This window comes from Sycon ciliatum, chromosome 10 (assembly GCF_964019385.1).
Source record: "Sycon ciliatum chromosome 10, ocSycCili1.1, whole genome shotgun sequence".
In the NCBI taxonomy this organism is placed as follows: Eukaryota; Metazoa; Porifera; class Calcarea; order Leucosolenida; family Sycettidae; genus Sycon; species Sycon ciliatum.
The window spans coordinates 16,420,506-16,435,801 of record NC_088652.1 but is presented as its reverse complement, the minus strand read 5'-3'; the positions used below and the strand labels follow the sequence as shown (position 1 = coordinate 16,435,801).

The 15,296-nt window shown below is 47.3% G+C and overlaps 1 protein-coding gene across 3 annotated transcripts; it reads left to right on the top strand.

The window, feature by feature from the left end:
* The first annotated feature begins 202 nt into the window (after window positions 1-202).
* On the top strand, window positions 203-15,272 carry LOC135825808 (cell adhesion molecule DSCAM-like). 3 transcript variants are annotated; one of them, XM_065338432.1, is made up of 11 exons: window positions 203-462; window positions 1,098-1,198; window positions 2,530-2,886; window positions 3,526-3,620; window positions 6,631-6,799; window positions 7,274-7,347; window positions 7,887-8,148; window positions 9,137-9,445; window positions 10,251-10,493; window positions 12,916-13,171; window positions 13,965-15,272. In XM_065338432.1, exons 2-11 carry the CDS (start codon window positions 1,114-1,116, stop codon window positions 14,389-14,391), a joined length of 2,277 nt encoding a protein of 758 aa, XP_065194504.1. In that variant the 5' UTR covers window positions 203-462; window positions 1,098-1,113; the 3' UTR covers window positions 14,392-15,272. The 3 variants fall into 3 exon arrangements, with proteins under 3 accessions (XP_065194504.1, XP_065194503.1, XP_065194505.1); XM_065338431.1 differs by lacking the exon at window positions 203-462 and adding an exon at window positions 469-738; XM_065338433.1 differs by lacking the exon at window positions 203-462 and adding an exon at window positions 471-597.
* Window positions 15,273-15,296: the final 24 nt, after the last annotated feature.

Sequence of the window (15,296 nt, the reverse complement as noted above, 5' to 3'; positions counted from 1 at the left end):
TGACTTGTAAAATCATACAAAACGATTCATTATTATTCAGCTCACTACTCAGCTCACTGTTCTTCCATTCAAGTGCAACGACTTTTCACGGATTGCATGCGCTATGCAGTAACATAGTGAAGCTTCAGATTTTCTGCGTTTCAATATTTTCATGCGATGATTATTGATTTGTAAGGATTCTGGAAGCTTTCTTCCGGTGCTGGAAGTATTAGTATTACTTGGAAGCTGGAACGACTGCATATATATCGCGTACCGGTGGAAGATGACAGAATAATAATACAGAACAAGATATGAATCAGAGTATCGTAGCGAGATACCGGTAACATTTCTTGGTTGGCATCGTGCAAGTCAATGCAGCCTTACTACTGTGCCATTCACAGCATGCGACACGCTGCTAGCTGTCGTTCCTAGACACACTCTTAGTACTTTCTGTTCCGCATGTTCTATCTTGACTAATGGCCGGTAAGTCCATAGCAGCGAACGACTGCTACTAGTGCTACTAGGTGCCGAGCAGCTTCTAGCTAGGTGCTCTGGCTGCTGAGTGCTGTGTCTATGGGAGCAATTCACTAGTTCAGGTCGGAGGAGATCAGGCGAGAGGTTTGTAGGCGCTGTAGATGTACATGTACCTCCAGTACGCTGGCAAAATAGCTCAGAGCGTGGCTCACAACATTTGTGGCAATTACTGGCAGTGTAGGCTGTAGTTGTATCGTCTTCGCTCCGTTTTGGGCTCGAAGAACGGTAAGCAGAGTTTGGGACCGCTCAATTTGCGTGTCGCGACCACGCAAGATATAATAATTATTACCGGTATGCGAAACTAAAAACCAAACGCTCAGGGTTTGGGCTTCCGACTTTTGAGCCTTCGTCGTTGTGCTGAGACGTATTTTTGTTAGTTTGTTAGGAATGCATGTGTATTTGACCCGCTGTGCATCTGCACAATGTCAATGGCGATGGAACGAATATCAGGCGCCCTCCGTAAATGGATACTAACGTTACGCATCCGCTGGAGACGTTTCACACGTCGTTCCGTGGATAGGACTAATCAGATGGCTTGTAATCGGTCCCCAATTTTCTTCTTTTCCTGTTGGTCACACTCGCAGATGCGGACGCGCAACAATGGCACAGCGACGACGTATCACAGTCTCCTCACACCGTTTACTAGTGTGCCCTCTCATCCTATCGCTGATTTCGCTTGACCTCGGTAAGTGCTGCAGCAAGAGTCCACAACCAGGAGTACCAGTATACAAGTACATGGATATGACTGTGATTATTATTTTAGGAGAACATTTACTTCAATTGAGACATGAATATTTTGGCAGCAAGGAGATCACTGACTTCCTTTGGCCAATAATTGGTGATGGTACCATGGTGTACGGTGTAGGGTTTTCCTCGCTATGAAGTTCCTGCATTGGCACATTTTCCAAAGGAAAGATTTTTCTGTGCGCTAAAACAATTTTAATTTCAGTGTCATACACCTGCTGAGTGTCAGGCTTAACGTTGAGCTAGGCGACCAGCATCTCCCTACACTCCTGTGCATTTTAGGTGTAATGTGAACTTAGTTGTCGGGTTTCTCTACCAAAATTACCGCCATTAAAGTCACACCGAAAAAAACGTGTGAGACGGTGTGCAGCGGTGATGTATTTTCTATGGACCAGTTGAATAGCATGCTCAGGGGTGTACACCAGATCTGGTGGGAGGGAAATTCTCCAATGTTTCTCCTCTCTCTCTCTCTCTCTCTCTCTCTCTCTCTCTCTCTCTCTCTCTCTCTCTCTCTCTCTCTCTATCTATCTATCTATCTATCTATCTATCTATCTCTATATCTATCCACTCAATCTGCGGACAGAACTGTTTCGTCCTTTGTGGACTCATCAGCGCAGCACAGAGAAAATGAGGCCGAACATGTATATATATTTTCCAAAGCCAGATTTAAACCAGGCCCGAATGTACCTTGCCAGAGTGCTCAAACTGACAAGTCAGTGAGCTCTGCATAACGCAAACAGCAAAGGCACTACCCCACATGGGAGTGCTCAACTGCTACGAGAGCAGGAGCAAAATACTCGATCTGCAGACAGACCTGTTTCGTCCTTTGTGGACTCCTCAGCGCAGCACAGAGAAAATGAGGCCGAACCTGATAGCAATAAAATATAAAATTTCCAAAGCCAGATTTAAACCAGACCCGAACGTACTTTGCCAGAGTGATCAAACTGACAAGTCAGTGAGCTCTGTATAACGCAAACAGCAAAGGCACTACCCCACATGGGAGTGCTCAACTGGTACAAGCTATCTAGTATCTACCAATCTATCTATCTCTCCTTGCTCTCTCTATCTATCAATCTCTCTCTCCTACACAATGAGGAGGAAGAAAGTGGAGCTATCTGGCTCCAACAAGCAAGTTGAACCTGAAGAGGGGGTAGAGGGTGTTGTAACTCCACATTTCATGTACAAGTAGACGATCTTAAGACAACAGGCATGAAACACTCTATTGGACAGCCTGCAACCTTTCTGTCCTATCTCTCTTCCTTCTCCTTCCAGTACTCGGCTGGGGACCCGCTGCACCACGTATTGATAGCAGAGACACAGATCTGTTGGTGAACTTAGTGGAAGGAGATAGCAGTACAGGATTTACTGTGCATTGCCAAAAATCGTTACGGGTCGATGGAGCCGTGCCGCTGGATCTGCGGTGGACGTTCAATGGAGAATTGATCCCTCTGGAGCGGCAGAAGATTGAGACAGTCAATGGCAGCAGTCACGTCTCTTACACTAATACTCTAGATCTCAACGTGCGAGGCACGTGGCTGGAGGCTGATGCTGGAACGTATGGCTGCTCCGCGCGAATCACTGGCACCAACGAGACGTCCTTCCCCGGAAAATTTCAGCTAGTCGTCAATGGTGAGTGTGATCGATTGACACTGCTTGCTATCTTAAAAGAAATTGCTGAATTTGATGAGTTCTCGCGTGTAATCCCCGTGTGTGAAATGCATATGTCCAGACACCAGAAGCATGAGGTAGATGGCCTGTTCGAATGAAATGCGTCCAATCGGATGTGATCATGTTTTTGTTTTACTTTGCGGTGTTTCTTATGGGACGTTCTAGTGCAGTCAGTATCAGTGAAGCTTCTCTGGAAACAGCCATAGTTTGTTAGACGATGGTTTTCAACGTGTGTTACTGCTATGGCAACTAGAGAATCCTTCTCTGTTAGGAAAGCTAAATGCATCAACTTTTCCCCTCATTCCCAGTCTGAAGAAATGCTCTCTCTTCTTGTTGTATGTATTGCTGTGTGTGTGTGTGTGCATGCATGCGTGTATATGTACGTGTGTGCGAGCATGTAAATGTGTGTTTGTGTGTCTGCCTTTCTGTATGTCTGTGGTTGTATAATGATTGTGAGGATGTTTGTACATGTGTACGTGTGTGCGTGTGTGTGTGTGTGTGCATGTGTGTGTGTGTGTGTGTATATGCGTGTGTGTGTGTGTGTGTGTGTGTGTGTGTATGTGTGCACGTGCACGTCTGTGCAATCATGTACATGTACAGTACGACCTGAAGTATTGACACTGGAGGATGCGCAGGTTGGACTGCAAGAAAACGTCACACTGACTTGCACTACGCGTGCTACGCTACCTCTCAATGTGAGTCACACTTTAAGAGCAGCTGTATACACATTCTATACTCACAACACCTAGTTCACGATTATCCCAGGAGTGGATATGAAGGCCCGTGCCCCATCCACAGTGCTACAGGTAGTCCCCAGCCTGGTGTGTAGTGTCAATCATACCTGCTTAGGGCGCGGCACATCTGTGACACTGTCCGATGCAAGCAATGTTAAAGGGGAAGTTAAGGCAAAAATTAAAATTTCACCAGTTGTAGTCTTCGGGGTGCTGAGTCGAATGGTCGTGGTCCGAGAAAGCTGAGACGCTCCCTTCCTACTTGAATCCCAATCGAACTCGCGCACTTCCACCGAAACTGGGTGACTGCGCCCTACTAGATGGGGATTTGTATGCAAAATGTCACTAAAAGCGCCATTTCGTTCTTATAAAAGCACGGATGACCGCGATTGGCCCATATGTTGTAGTCTTTTGGACGCTGAGTCGATTGGTTTTGGTCCGAAAAGGCTGCGATGCAGCGTTCCTCCTTTATTCCCAATCGAACATGGTCGAACAAGCGGTCACGTGCTCCTGCGTACACCAGTCACCAGGTCACCGTGCCTGCAGGGTACAACTTACTAGCCTGTTTGACCTTTTTTGGGTGCAGTCCTGTCACTCGAGCTGAACTCGAGTTGAACCTTGGTGTGAAAGTTGTCGCCTGCTGGCGTGGTGACGAGGTGATTTGGGCACCCAGGACCACGTGACCGCTTGTTCAACCATGTTCGATTGGGAATAAAGGAGGAACGCTGCATCGCAGCCTTTTCGGACCAAAACCAGTCGACTCAGCGTCCAAAAGACTACAACATATGGGCCAATCGTGGTCATCCGTGCTTTTATAAGAACGAAATAGCGCTTTTAGTAGTGACTTTACTCCCTCGCACCCAGACGCTGATTTTTTGGGAACAAGTTTCTATACTTCCGATGGGAGAATCCGACATGGCAGTGCATTTCGGCGTGGCCAGGTCAAATTGTAGAATATCGCATCGAGTGAATTGCTTTATCTGAGAGAGGAGATGTTCGTGCCCTTGAGACCCGAAGTCCCGTTTCCATACGACAAAATTTAGGAGCTCTGCGCTCAGCGCTTTTTCAGGGTATGAATTTCGGGTTGTTCTGGTCGGGTCGCAGCGTCGCGGACTATTCCATCGTCTTCAGCGTCGAAAAAAAAACTACTGGCCATGTGAAATTACAAGGCGGTGAGACGCTTTCGTCTTCCTCTACGAGCGAATTTGTTCTGCGCCAGCATACCTAAGTATGCAATTTCGTACGCGCAGTTCGAGTGACGAGGCGTGTGCACTGTACACTGTACTGCATGCACGGACTGTGCAGTCGTTCTCGATTCTCCCATCGCTCCCATTCATTTCTGTTTCCGCAAAAGTCCAAGTTGGCGCACTTCAAATGACTATAACTCAAGAATGGCTGGGCCGATTCGAATAATATTTACAGATTTCCTATGTACTACGCCTGGGAGAATCGAATGAGACCAAAATCGAAGCGATCGGAGCAAGTTTTGGAAATTGGGTGTAGTCACTACTTTTAGTGACATTTTGCATACAAATGCCCATCTAGTAGGGCGCAGTCACCCAGTTTCGGTGGAAGTGTGCGAGTTCGATTGGGATTCAAGTAGGAAGGAAGCGTCTCAGCTTTCTCGGACCAAGACCATTCGACTCAGCACCCCGAAGACTACAACTGGTGAAATTTTAATTTTTGCTTTACTTCCCCTTTAAACGTTTTTAACACATCAATTTATCAGTCGGGGAGATGTCCTATCTAGGACATCGCACTCTGAATGAGTCTGATTGGTTACCTGTCCCAGAGTTGTCATGGAAGCGTCGGTCGCGCACACGCGATGAAAAGAAGTGCTGCGTGAGCATTTCTGAATGTATGTGGAGGATGCACGATCGTAATGGCGATGGATTTCTTTCCGAATTGGTCAAGTTTGAGGGAATAGGCGGAGAATATCAGACATCGGCGGGGATTGAGGTAGTGTATATTCGATTCTCCATCGAATACCCGACCGAATGGCCGTTTTCGTTTGGGGATTTCATGTGGGGTTTCTCGTAGCCACGCGGCGCTTCTTTGGAAACGATTGGTTATTATTTTGAATATTTTGCCTTTGGAATGTTTCTTCACGCCCCGTGCGTTCATTTCGCCCCAAAAACTGGCCATGCAGAGGAGGAAGACGAGGCAGCAGGCGCTAGGCCCGTAAATTACTGCCTGGAAGATAGTATTTGGCCAAAGCTTGCTGTTGGCGTTTTTGATTTCTTGGATACGACAGCTCTTGGCTAAAACTGGACCTTGGACGGTCTTTCTTGGATATCACCCCAGGACGTGGTGGTCATGGACGTATCGCCATCGCTTTCAGCCAGATCCTTCTGCTGCCTGAAACCAATGGCGAAAGTAAAAACTTTATCGCAGCAGCAGCTACTGCTCTGCTGAAAGTGCGAACACAAATTGCTTCGCCAATCCTCTTGTGCACTTGCAATTTTCAATGCGACCAAAACGATTCGCTTGCCAGTTCATTTGTCCAGGCGTACTCCACAACGAGGAAAATAAAATTCGTGAAGGCAAGAGGCAAGAAACGAATCTCGACTCGCTTGAGGCAAGCCGCCAGGAGAACGACAACTAATAATAATTACTTTTGAGACGAAAGGCCTTCGTTGCGTAGTGCGAAATGTTCATCTTCCTCGGACGCGACACAAAGTTTTGAGTCACGTGTCACGATTACTATGGGAACAGCATAGTATGTATGCTGGGGCATGCTGGGTTCCGTGATGTCCTATCTAGGACATCACCAGGACTGATTTATTGCTCATAGATTTGAGAGAGTTGAAAGCGGGAAAAATCTGAAGAAAAAAAATTGACTGCCACCACCAGGACTCGAACCAGTTACCACGGTTACGGCCACCGATTCTCTACCATTAAGCTATGGTGTAGTCGTCATGGCAACGGCGACATTTTCTTGCTATTTGTGCGTTCTACGTTACCTGCTGTGCAGTTTACGTGGAGTCGAGGCAGCACCGTTCTGGAAACAGCAGCTAAAGTGAACAACAACACTAACACGTTCACGCTGACCAATGCCAATCGCGCAGATGCAGGCAACTATACATGCCGTGCAAGCAACCGCTTCGGCAGTGCGAGCGATTCAGCAGTCGTCAATTTGATAGGTGAGGCTTTGGGCTACCAAGTGTTGATGTCGTATCTCAAGATATGAATGTTGGCGAAAGTGGTTCAACTTTTCGGGGGAGGTGTGTGTGTGTGTTTTCCGGAGCTGCGGAAAGGTTGCGTAGAAGGTGTATACGTGCGTCCGGGAGGAGGGGGTTGAGGATGTTATCTGTGCATTGAGTGGTGTGTATTGAGGGGGGGGGGGGGGGGAGGGCTGCAACTGTGCTTTGCTTCCGGGTAACGGATGCTGAAGATGGGACTGTACAATCATGTGGAAGGGGTGGGTGGCGGGGGGGGGGGGGGGGAGGGGGCGGTGTACTGCATAGTCATGTGATATGTACTGGCGACGGACCCCCCCCCCTCCCCCCCCCCCGACACCCCCCCCCCCCCCCCCCACCCACACACCCCCCCCCCCCACACACACACACATACACTAGTGGTGAGTTGAAATTCTTCTCTGCTTTTCTTTCATGCAGCTGCTCCGGATGCACGCCCATCGATTTCAAGAATTGTGCCTATTTTTCTCGGGTCTCTGCAAATAGAATGGACCGTGAGTGCCAGTATACCAGTATACTGTTGCTCATGTTCTGATCCAGTTTTCTTGCAATGGCACATACACAAGCACTTTGTGTGTTTTCAGTCGTGATTTTCTCGTATGTTTAACGAAGCCACCGCCCCCCCCCCCCCCCCCCACACACACACACACACCACATCCCCATCCCATCTCCGTCTGTCAATCTTCAACCATGTACCAAGCAGAAACCTGCATCCATCCATACATCCCCAGCCCTTCCATCCACCCTGTCACCGACACCAACACACCGATTGATCAAAGTTACATACGTTTTTGCCTGCGTGTCTGGCTTTCGTCCTCTCCCCACAGGAAATTCCCCCTGAGTACATATTTGGTGTATTTTCTCGTCTGCACGTTTGGTTTTCATCTTCTCCCCACAGGGAATTCCCCTGAGTCATTTTACGGCGCTCTTGTAGTCTCCGTGTTTGGCTTTCATTTTCTCCCCCAGGGAATTTCCCCAAGTACATATTTGGTGTTTTCTCTCTGAACGTTTGACGTTCATCTTCTCCCCACAGGGAATTCCCCTGGAGTCAGCATTTGGAGACCTTCAAGGCTACACGATCGCTTACACTACCATCAACTGCAAGCAGTGTGGCATTTGCGGGCGCTCGCTGTGCGAGAGCAACGGGTCTATTGCCACCGATGCGAAAGAGCCGCTCCGGCATGCGCTGCGAGGACTGCATCACGGCACGAAGTACTCCGTCACGGTTGCGGCGCATAACAAGGCCGGTACTGGACCCCGCAGCGCGCCGCAGACTGCGTGGACTAACCGAGCGAGTGAGTGTTGATCATGGCCATGATCACCTTTTTAAAATATTTATTTTTTTGTTGTTATTGTTGAGTTGTATTCTAAAGATGAACTCGGATGATGGGCCAATGTAATCATGGATGGATCACGGATCAAAATAAGAAAAGAGAGAGGACCATATGTTTACAAGTTATCCGTTAATCCTTGACTCTCCATCCGAGTTTAAATCATGGATCATCATGGATAAATAAATCATGGATAAATAAATCATGGATAAATAAATCATGGATCATCATGGATAAATAAATCATGGATCATCATGGATAAATAAATCATGGATAAATAAATCATGGATAAATAAATCATGGATAAATAAATCATGGATCATCATGGATAAATAAATCATGGATCATGTCCTGCTTATATTTTACTTCGCCAATTGCGCGGGCAGTTCTCTCTGCCTTTTGCAATGCTAGGATGCCCGTTTCTATCTTTCGAAGTTAGTTCCGAATCCACGAACCCAGACTTATGTGTAGATTTGCGTAATGCACGGCTACTAGTATCATGCACATATGGAAGAGATTGGTCGTTTGCGTACACTGCATGGGCTGTTGTGGGAAATGTCATGTAATGGCGGCGAACTACTGTTCATAAAGAAAATCATGTTTAGTGTGCATGTAAATGTGTTTGACCTCTCGCGAACGAGCTACACTAAAAATGATGCGTACGTTTCTGACGGAATGGCCGTCATGGTCAATTTCTCCACCTGCATGTGTGGCTTCAATATCACGAAAAGCCGGTCCTGTGTTTGGCTGTTTGGTTGTCTGACTGTCTGCCTGTCTGACTGTGTCTCGGGCTGTCTGGCTGTGTCTCTGCCTGTCTGGCTGTGTCTCTTCCTGTGTCTCTGGGTGTCTTGCTGTCTGCCTGTGTTTGCTGTGTCTCTGGTTGTCTGTCTGTCTGTCTGTCTGTCTGTCTGTCTGGCCATGTGCTGCATGGGGTTCTCATTGATCTATGTAGCACCCGATGCACCCAAATCGCTTCAAGCCAGGCCGGAGCTGGGCGCCCGTGGAATACGAGTGACCTTCACGCCGCCACTGCCCAAACTCGGCGGCGGCATCACACGCTACGAGCTCACGTACGTGTCTCTAGAGCCGGGCCACCAGTTTGTTCCCATCACACACAGCATCAGCCGGTTTTCTAGCCGTCGAGCTACCGTCCGGTTGCGTGTGCTGGGGTTGCAACGGCTGACAAAGTACCTCTTCACAGTGCGTGCCGTCAATTCGTACGGCCGTGGTCAACCTGCGACTATCGAAGGCACTACAGAAGGTAATTCTTAAAGCATTAAGTTTTTTTTTTATTGCATGGCAATTCCAAGCTTGAATCTCTCAAGTATCAACAGCTGGCATACCAGTACTCACATGCCCCAGCTATCAACCAGGTTTCATTCTTTGTCATCAATGATCATGTGATCAAGAGTACATGGTCCCCAAACCTGTCTTGATATACAGTCGTCCCTCTCTAATCCGGCACCTTTTGCTACGGCATTTTCTGCTGGATTAACGAGGGTGCTGGATTAAGAAATCCTGCCCTCTGACCCGACCCTACCCAATTGCATGCATGTATCATACGTCAAAACGCAGGGTTTTTCCGTGTCGACCCCAGTATTTGGTGCACGGCTTTATATTCTCAACTTTTCTCCAGGAATATACACAGTGATAAAGTAAAACAGAGAACATGTTCACATGTATACGTACTCTTGCACACACACGCACAGTCGATTTACGACTGCCGGATTATGAAATCAAACTACGTACAGTTTGAGCGATTCGTTTCAAAAAGTCACTGCCGGAGGTGGAATTCAAGTGCCGGATTAAGATGTAGGAATTGAACGAAAAATATCGGTTTCGTCAGAAAGTGCGCCGGTTGGCAAGGGTTCCGGATAAACAAGTGCCGGATTAGAGAGGGACGACTGTATTTAAAACCTGGTTAATACACTTTTACTTATCCTTGGAATAATGGGCATAATTATGAATGTGTTGCTTTACTGAAGATCTCAGAACCATAAATTCACCCGATGTGAACAACTGTAAACTTTCCATCACTGACCAAGAATTTGTGTTGTCTCGCTCAGCGTTCCCGGTCATCACTTCCCCGCCAAGCATAGTGGAGCTTCGGCGCGGCGCCACGGCCGTCCTGCGCTGCACCAGCAAGGGCACGCCGGACACCCTGGTGTACTGGGTGACGCCGTCGCTGCCGTCGCTCGACGCCAACCTGCGTCTGGTGGACGTGAAGCCGAGCGATGCTGGAACGTACGAGTGCAAGGCGAAGAACAAGTGGGGTGAAGACACCCATGTGACACGGATCATAGTACGCCGTAAGTTTACAAAAAAATTCACGCTTCACTTGAGACTCGGTTGTTTCAAATCTTTATTCTCACGATAGCCAGTGGCCAATAAGGTTGTTGTTGTTGTTGTTGTTGTTGTTGTTGTTGTTGTTGTTGTTGTTGTTGTTGTTGTTGTTGTTGTTGTTGTTGTTGTTGTTGTTGTTGTTGTTGTTGTATACTTTATTTATAGTGGAAATCAAAACAGGCATAATGCCTTATAACATTGGACCCACTGTGAATAGAATTTTAATGGCTATTGTGGAAAAGTAGAGATAGGAAAAAGAAAGAAAGGAAAACGGAAAGTTGGTTGTAACGAACAGATATCAATCCAGTGAGCTATGGAAAACCTACATAGCTGATACTGCAAGGCTTGAGATTTGAGATCCAAATACCTATTTGAACATTTTGCTGCTGATGGCAATCTATTCCACATAATGGCTCCAGCGTGTGTTACGCGCTTAGCAGAACGGTTACGCGGAGGTTTCAGCATCTGTAGGAACCCCACCACCATGCTAGGATCAAAGCGGCGCAGATGCAGCTCCTAGAGAGGTGGGCTAGTCTACTAGTGGGGATCTCAGCGCGTGAACTGCGCAGCCAGTCTGCGCAGGTGAGATTTCGATCCCAAACGCGTCCAGTGCAGAAACCGTGGAAAAGAAAAAAATTCGAAATAAATCAAGTTGAAGAAGACGGTAGAAATGGCTGAATGTTGCGTCCAGGAAATCGACTGTCGCCATTTTCTGCTGTGTCCGCGAGCTGCACTCAAAACTCGATGACGCAATGTATGCGGAAACACCCTGCGCACTGCACGCGCTGAGATCCCTACTACTTGTCTCCCATCACTTCAGGATGTGTACAAGCACGCCGAATAATTACAACTGAAATAGCAACTGTTCGTCCTCCCGTTTGTGTATTCTGCTCTTTGCTCTCAGCAAATTGAGAGCAATGTTTCGAAGTGCTCTGCCTGGACGTGCGTGCAACGATTTCATTTTACACCACTTTCCAGTCTACTCAACCACACAGCATCATGTGTTGCATGTGGCACCTTGATCCGGATTGGTGAATGGGTCAATTATGCTGATTCTTGCACGAGTCTGTCATCAAACTTTGGTGCATGCGGAGTCGATTCCTGTGGCTGGTACTATTCAAGGAAGACATGCTGTACTATAGTAATGAAATCCAAAGCAAAGTTTCTTCGTGCCTTTGCCGTGGCTTCTACTGACCCTATGAAGTGTTTATAGGAAAGAAAAGAACCAAGGAGCTACAATTTACGCTCCAATCAATAACTGGTGATTTTTGTTTTGTATTTATGGATTTTCGACAGGCCTTAGCCTAAATCGAGGGAGTCTCCATCAACAGCTTATGAAGAAGAAGAAGAAAAAGCTGAGGAGAGAAATAAAAATAAAGGATTTAGCAGACATTAAAGCATAACGTGCAGACCCTTGGTCCTCATTTCTCTCTTAGAAATTAATCCTCGGCTCTCCATGCGAGTCTAGATACGCAGGGATCGATTTATCCGGGTTTGCATCGCAGTTTGCGAACCGAAATTCACTGACTGCGATTCGCTTTTCGTTTTTTATCGCCCACAACTGCGATGCACTGGCCACGCGACTGGCATGTACAGAGACCATAACTGTACTGATTGTGTGCAGTTTACATGCGACTGTTGTGCACACTGCTGATTAGGCCTGTCCTGCTCAGTCCGCGCAGCTCAGGGTCGCGGGTCGCACTCTGCATGATTATGTCCACTGCACTAGTACTGGTCGTACATGACTGCAGCCTTTTGAAGTTTTGTACGCGGCGGCGACTTTCCCTGAAGTTAGTTCTCCTTGCTTCTTTCACTGTCAAGCTCAATGCGGTTTGTTTCTGTTCGACAAGACACGGTTGAAGTAGATGGTTCTTAGTCTCATGTAACGAACATGTCAGTGAATCTGATCACTGTCCAGAAGTTTGAAAAAGAACTGGACGCGCCAGGAGTGTCGATTCGTTTTGATGAAGAAAAGGAGAAAAGCGAACATTCTGGGGGCTTTGCACGCAGCGTCACGATCGTTTGAGCACTTTCCTGAGCTTTCTTTGTCAAAGAAATCAGTGGAACTGCCCTGTTCAAGGACATTGTGTTTTGAAGAACTCGAAGTCGGATGGACGCTGAACATGTAACGAGCCCAAGCGAAAACCCTGACGTAAATATTCAGGTCAACCCAAATAGCAACTGCTGCTATTGTCTTCTTCTGTACAAAATCTGCTGCTAACGCTATTGTACAGATATAGAATCATGTAAACTTTTGATGAAGGAAAACTGCTGATCAATACTGGGAGTAGCTATTGTAAAACTGTGTAGCAGTGACTGCTATGCAACAAAATCAAACTAAATCGATCCCTGATATGACATGTCTTCTGGCTGCTTCTCCTGCTCCAGCTTCTCCTTTCCGCCCGCGTCCGACCGTCGTGCACTCGCCACCTTTCCTGGATGGCTTCCCGCTGCCGAGCATCCCGGGCGCTCGGCCCACCGTCAGGACGACCTCGCGCCCGGGCAGGATGGGCGCCGTCAGTCTGTACACCGGCATCGGCATGAGCATGCTGTTCGTCTTGGCCATCGTCATCTCGGTCTGGATATGCCGCAAGCGATTCTCAAAGTGGATGCAATCCGGGAACACTCAAGCCGACCAACCAGGGTAAATTTTATCTTAGAAAGTTGGGCTGGGTGATCATAATATGATGGCAGCAATGGTAATTGTACAACGATACTCATTCGCAACATGAGCAGTGCATTCAGCTGTCTCTCTGTGTTGAGACTTTCCCATAGAACATACCTTGTCAGTAACCACTAGTACCCCCTCAAACCAATGCCATTTCCAGCAACCGCTTCAGTACTACAACTATTAATTGTGAAATTTTTCTCTGATCCTTGTACTTCAAAGTAGCATCTTTCTGCACAAGAGGGAGGGAAGAGAGGGTGGTGATATTGCCATGCCTTGCCTTGCCTCACTACTTGAGCTATTACCGGGTATGTGCTCAGAATTCTTCTCCTTGACAGTAGATTTCGCTTGGAAAGGCTATTGTGGAGCAACGTTCCTATGTCTCTAATGTATCTATGTAAGCCTGAGGCTTGTAGTCCTAGTTAGAGCAATGAAATGGTGTGTGTTGGGGGGGGGGGGGGGGATAAGCAGTCAATTTCACCAAAGTCAGACCAGCTCCCAAGGCAAGGATGACGAAACCTATTGAAGCGACTTATATTTTAGGGCAGGAGGGAAAATATATTCTCAGTGATGACCGATGACAGAATCGATATAAGTCGCTTGTTGCCTGATGATTTGGGGGAATGTTTATTTTCCTAGTGATCGCGTACGCGTGAAAGGAAGTTCAGCTTAGCTTTGCTGAACTGAGCACTGTGTGAACGGTGAACAGAGCGCTAACTCTACTGGGTGCTGGTGCTTGTTGCCATGTGTGCTATGTGTGATGCCACAGGCACAATGCAGAAGCACTAGGCTGGGATAGCCCGAGCTTCAACGACCCCGGCGGAGAGCTTGGCGTGCCGTCGCACTCCGAGAGAGCAGGCACGGACATGGATCCGCGCCGACCTCGCGGCTCACGACTGGCGCCGGAGCAAGAGAGGACGACGTGTAGCCTTGACGAAGCGCACTCGCGAGTCCCAGGCGCCGCACGCCGGCAGGGAAGTGATGTCCGCAGGAGTATGCGGTCGCATCGAACCGTCTCTGCGCAGTCGTCAATGCCTGGTGAATGCCGTGGGTACGAAGCACGCGGTTCAGTTCCAGAAGGTCCCAGCATTCTGTCACAGGCGCCACCGCCGCCATACAGCATTGTGGACAACAACGCCAAGCCGTCAAACCCACCGTCGTACGAATCTGTCCTTGCAGCAGAACAACCCGTTTGAACAACCGCAGCAGCATCTGCATCTCAGCAGAGATTCAATTGAAGACGGTTGATGTGAGAGAAGCACAGGAAATAACCAATGACAGTTTCCCGGCAGCAATTATATTGAGTGTACATTCATTTTTAGTGATCGCAAGCACAAACACAAGCATGCACACACACACACATACACACACACACACACACACGCACACACACACGCACACACACAGCATTATAGAGAAATTATTTCATCACTTATTCAAAGCGCTTACTCGGCTAAGCACATTTTATGCTCCAAGACTCGCCACATTTACTCGAGACCTCCCTTCTATATCAATCCATTCAGCATATAATTATACCATTTCGACTGTACATTGCTGCTATCAATTGTCTGAGGAGTGCCACCTGGCATGAAACTAAGTTTTTATACAACTGACCAGACACACATGGCTGAATAATAACGCAGGGCCTAGGCTAGAGGCGTTAAAATATCACAGTCTGGCTTTTTTTAACAATAATATTATTATATATAAATAAACATTATTATAATTAATGTGTTCATCCATCCACTGAATCAATCTAGTCTGCACTAAATTACTACAGTGACTAAATCTAGGTTCATCTATCCGCTATCTAGTCTGCACTAATCTAGGTCACTTTATACTGAACTAACACTTGACTGTACGTAAATCTTCTCGTACTACACCGCGCTGGTACAGTGCGTGCGTTGTTGTTATGTCACATCCACACTTTATAATATTATTATGATAGCCAACGATTGCGCTCAACGAAATCAAGTGGATCGTTTAGCGCAGGAACCATTTTGCCAGACCTCAGCAAAGTACGAAACTAATCGAAAGTACTGTACTTCACTGACTGTGTAACTGTTCCACACTTCAATTATTGCGCTGTGACAGTACAATC

Excerpts from the sequence above, each read along its gene's own strand:
- LOC135825808 (XM_065338432.1), top strand. The coding sequence starts at position 1,114 with ATGGCACAGCGACGACGTATCACAGTCTCCTCACACCGTTTACTAGTG. Across the intron at positions 6,800-7,273 it reads AGCAGTCGTCAATTTGATAG|CTGCTCCGGATGCACGCCCA; the intron begins GTGAGGCTTTGG and ends TCTTTCATGCAG. Across the intron at positions 10,494-12,915 it reads GACACGGATCATAGTACGCC|CTTCTCCTTTCCGCCCGCGT; the intron begins GTAAGTTTACAA and ends CTCCTGCTCCAG.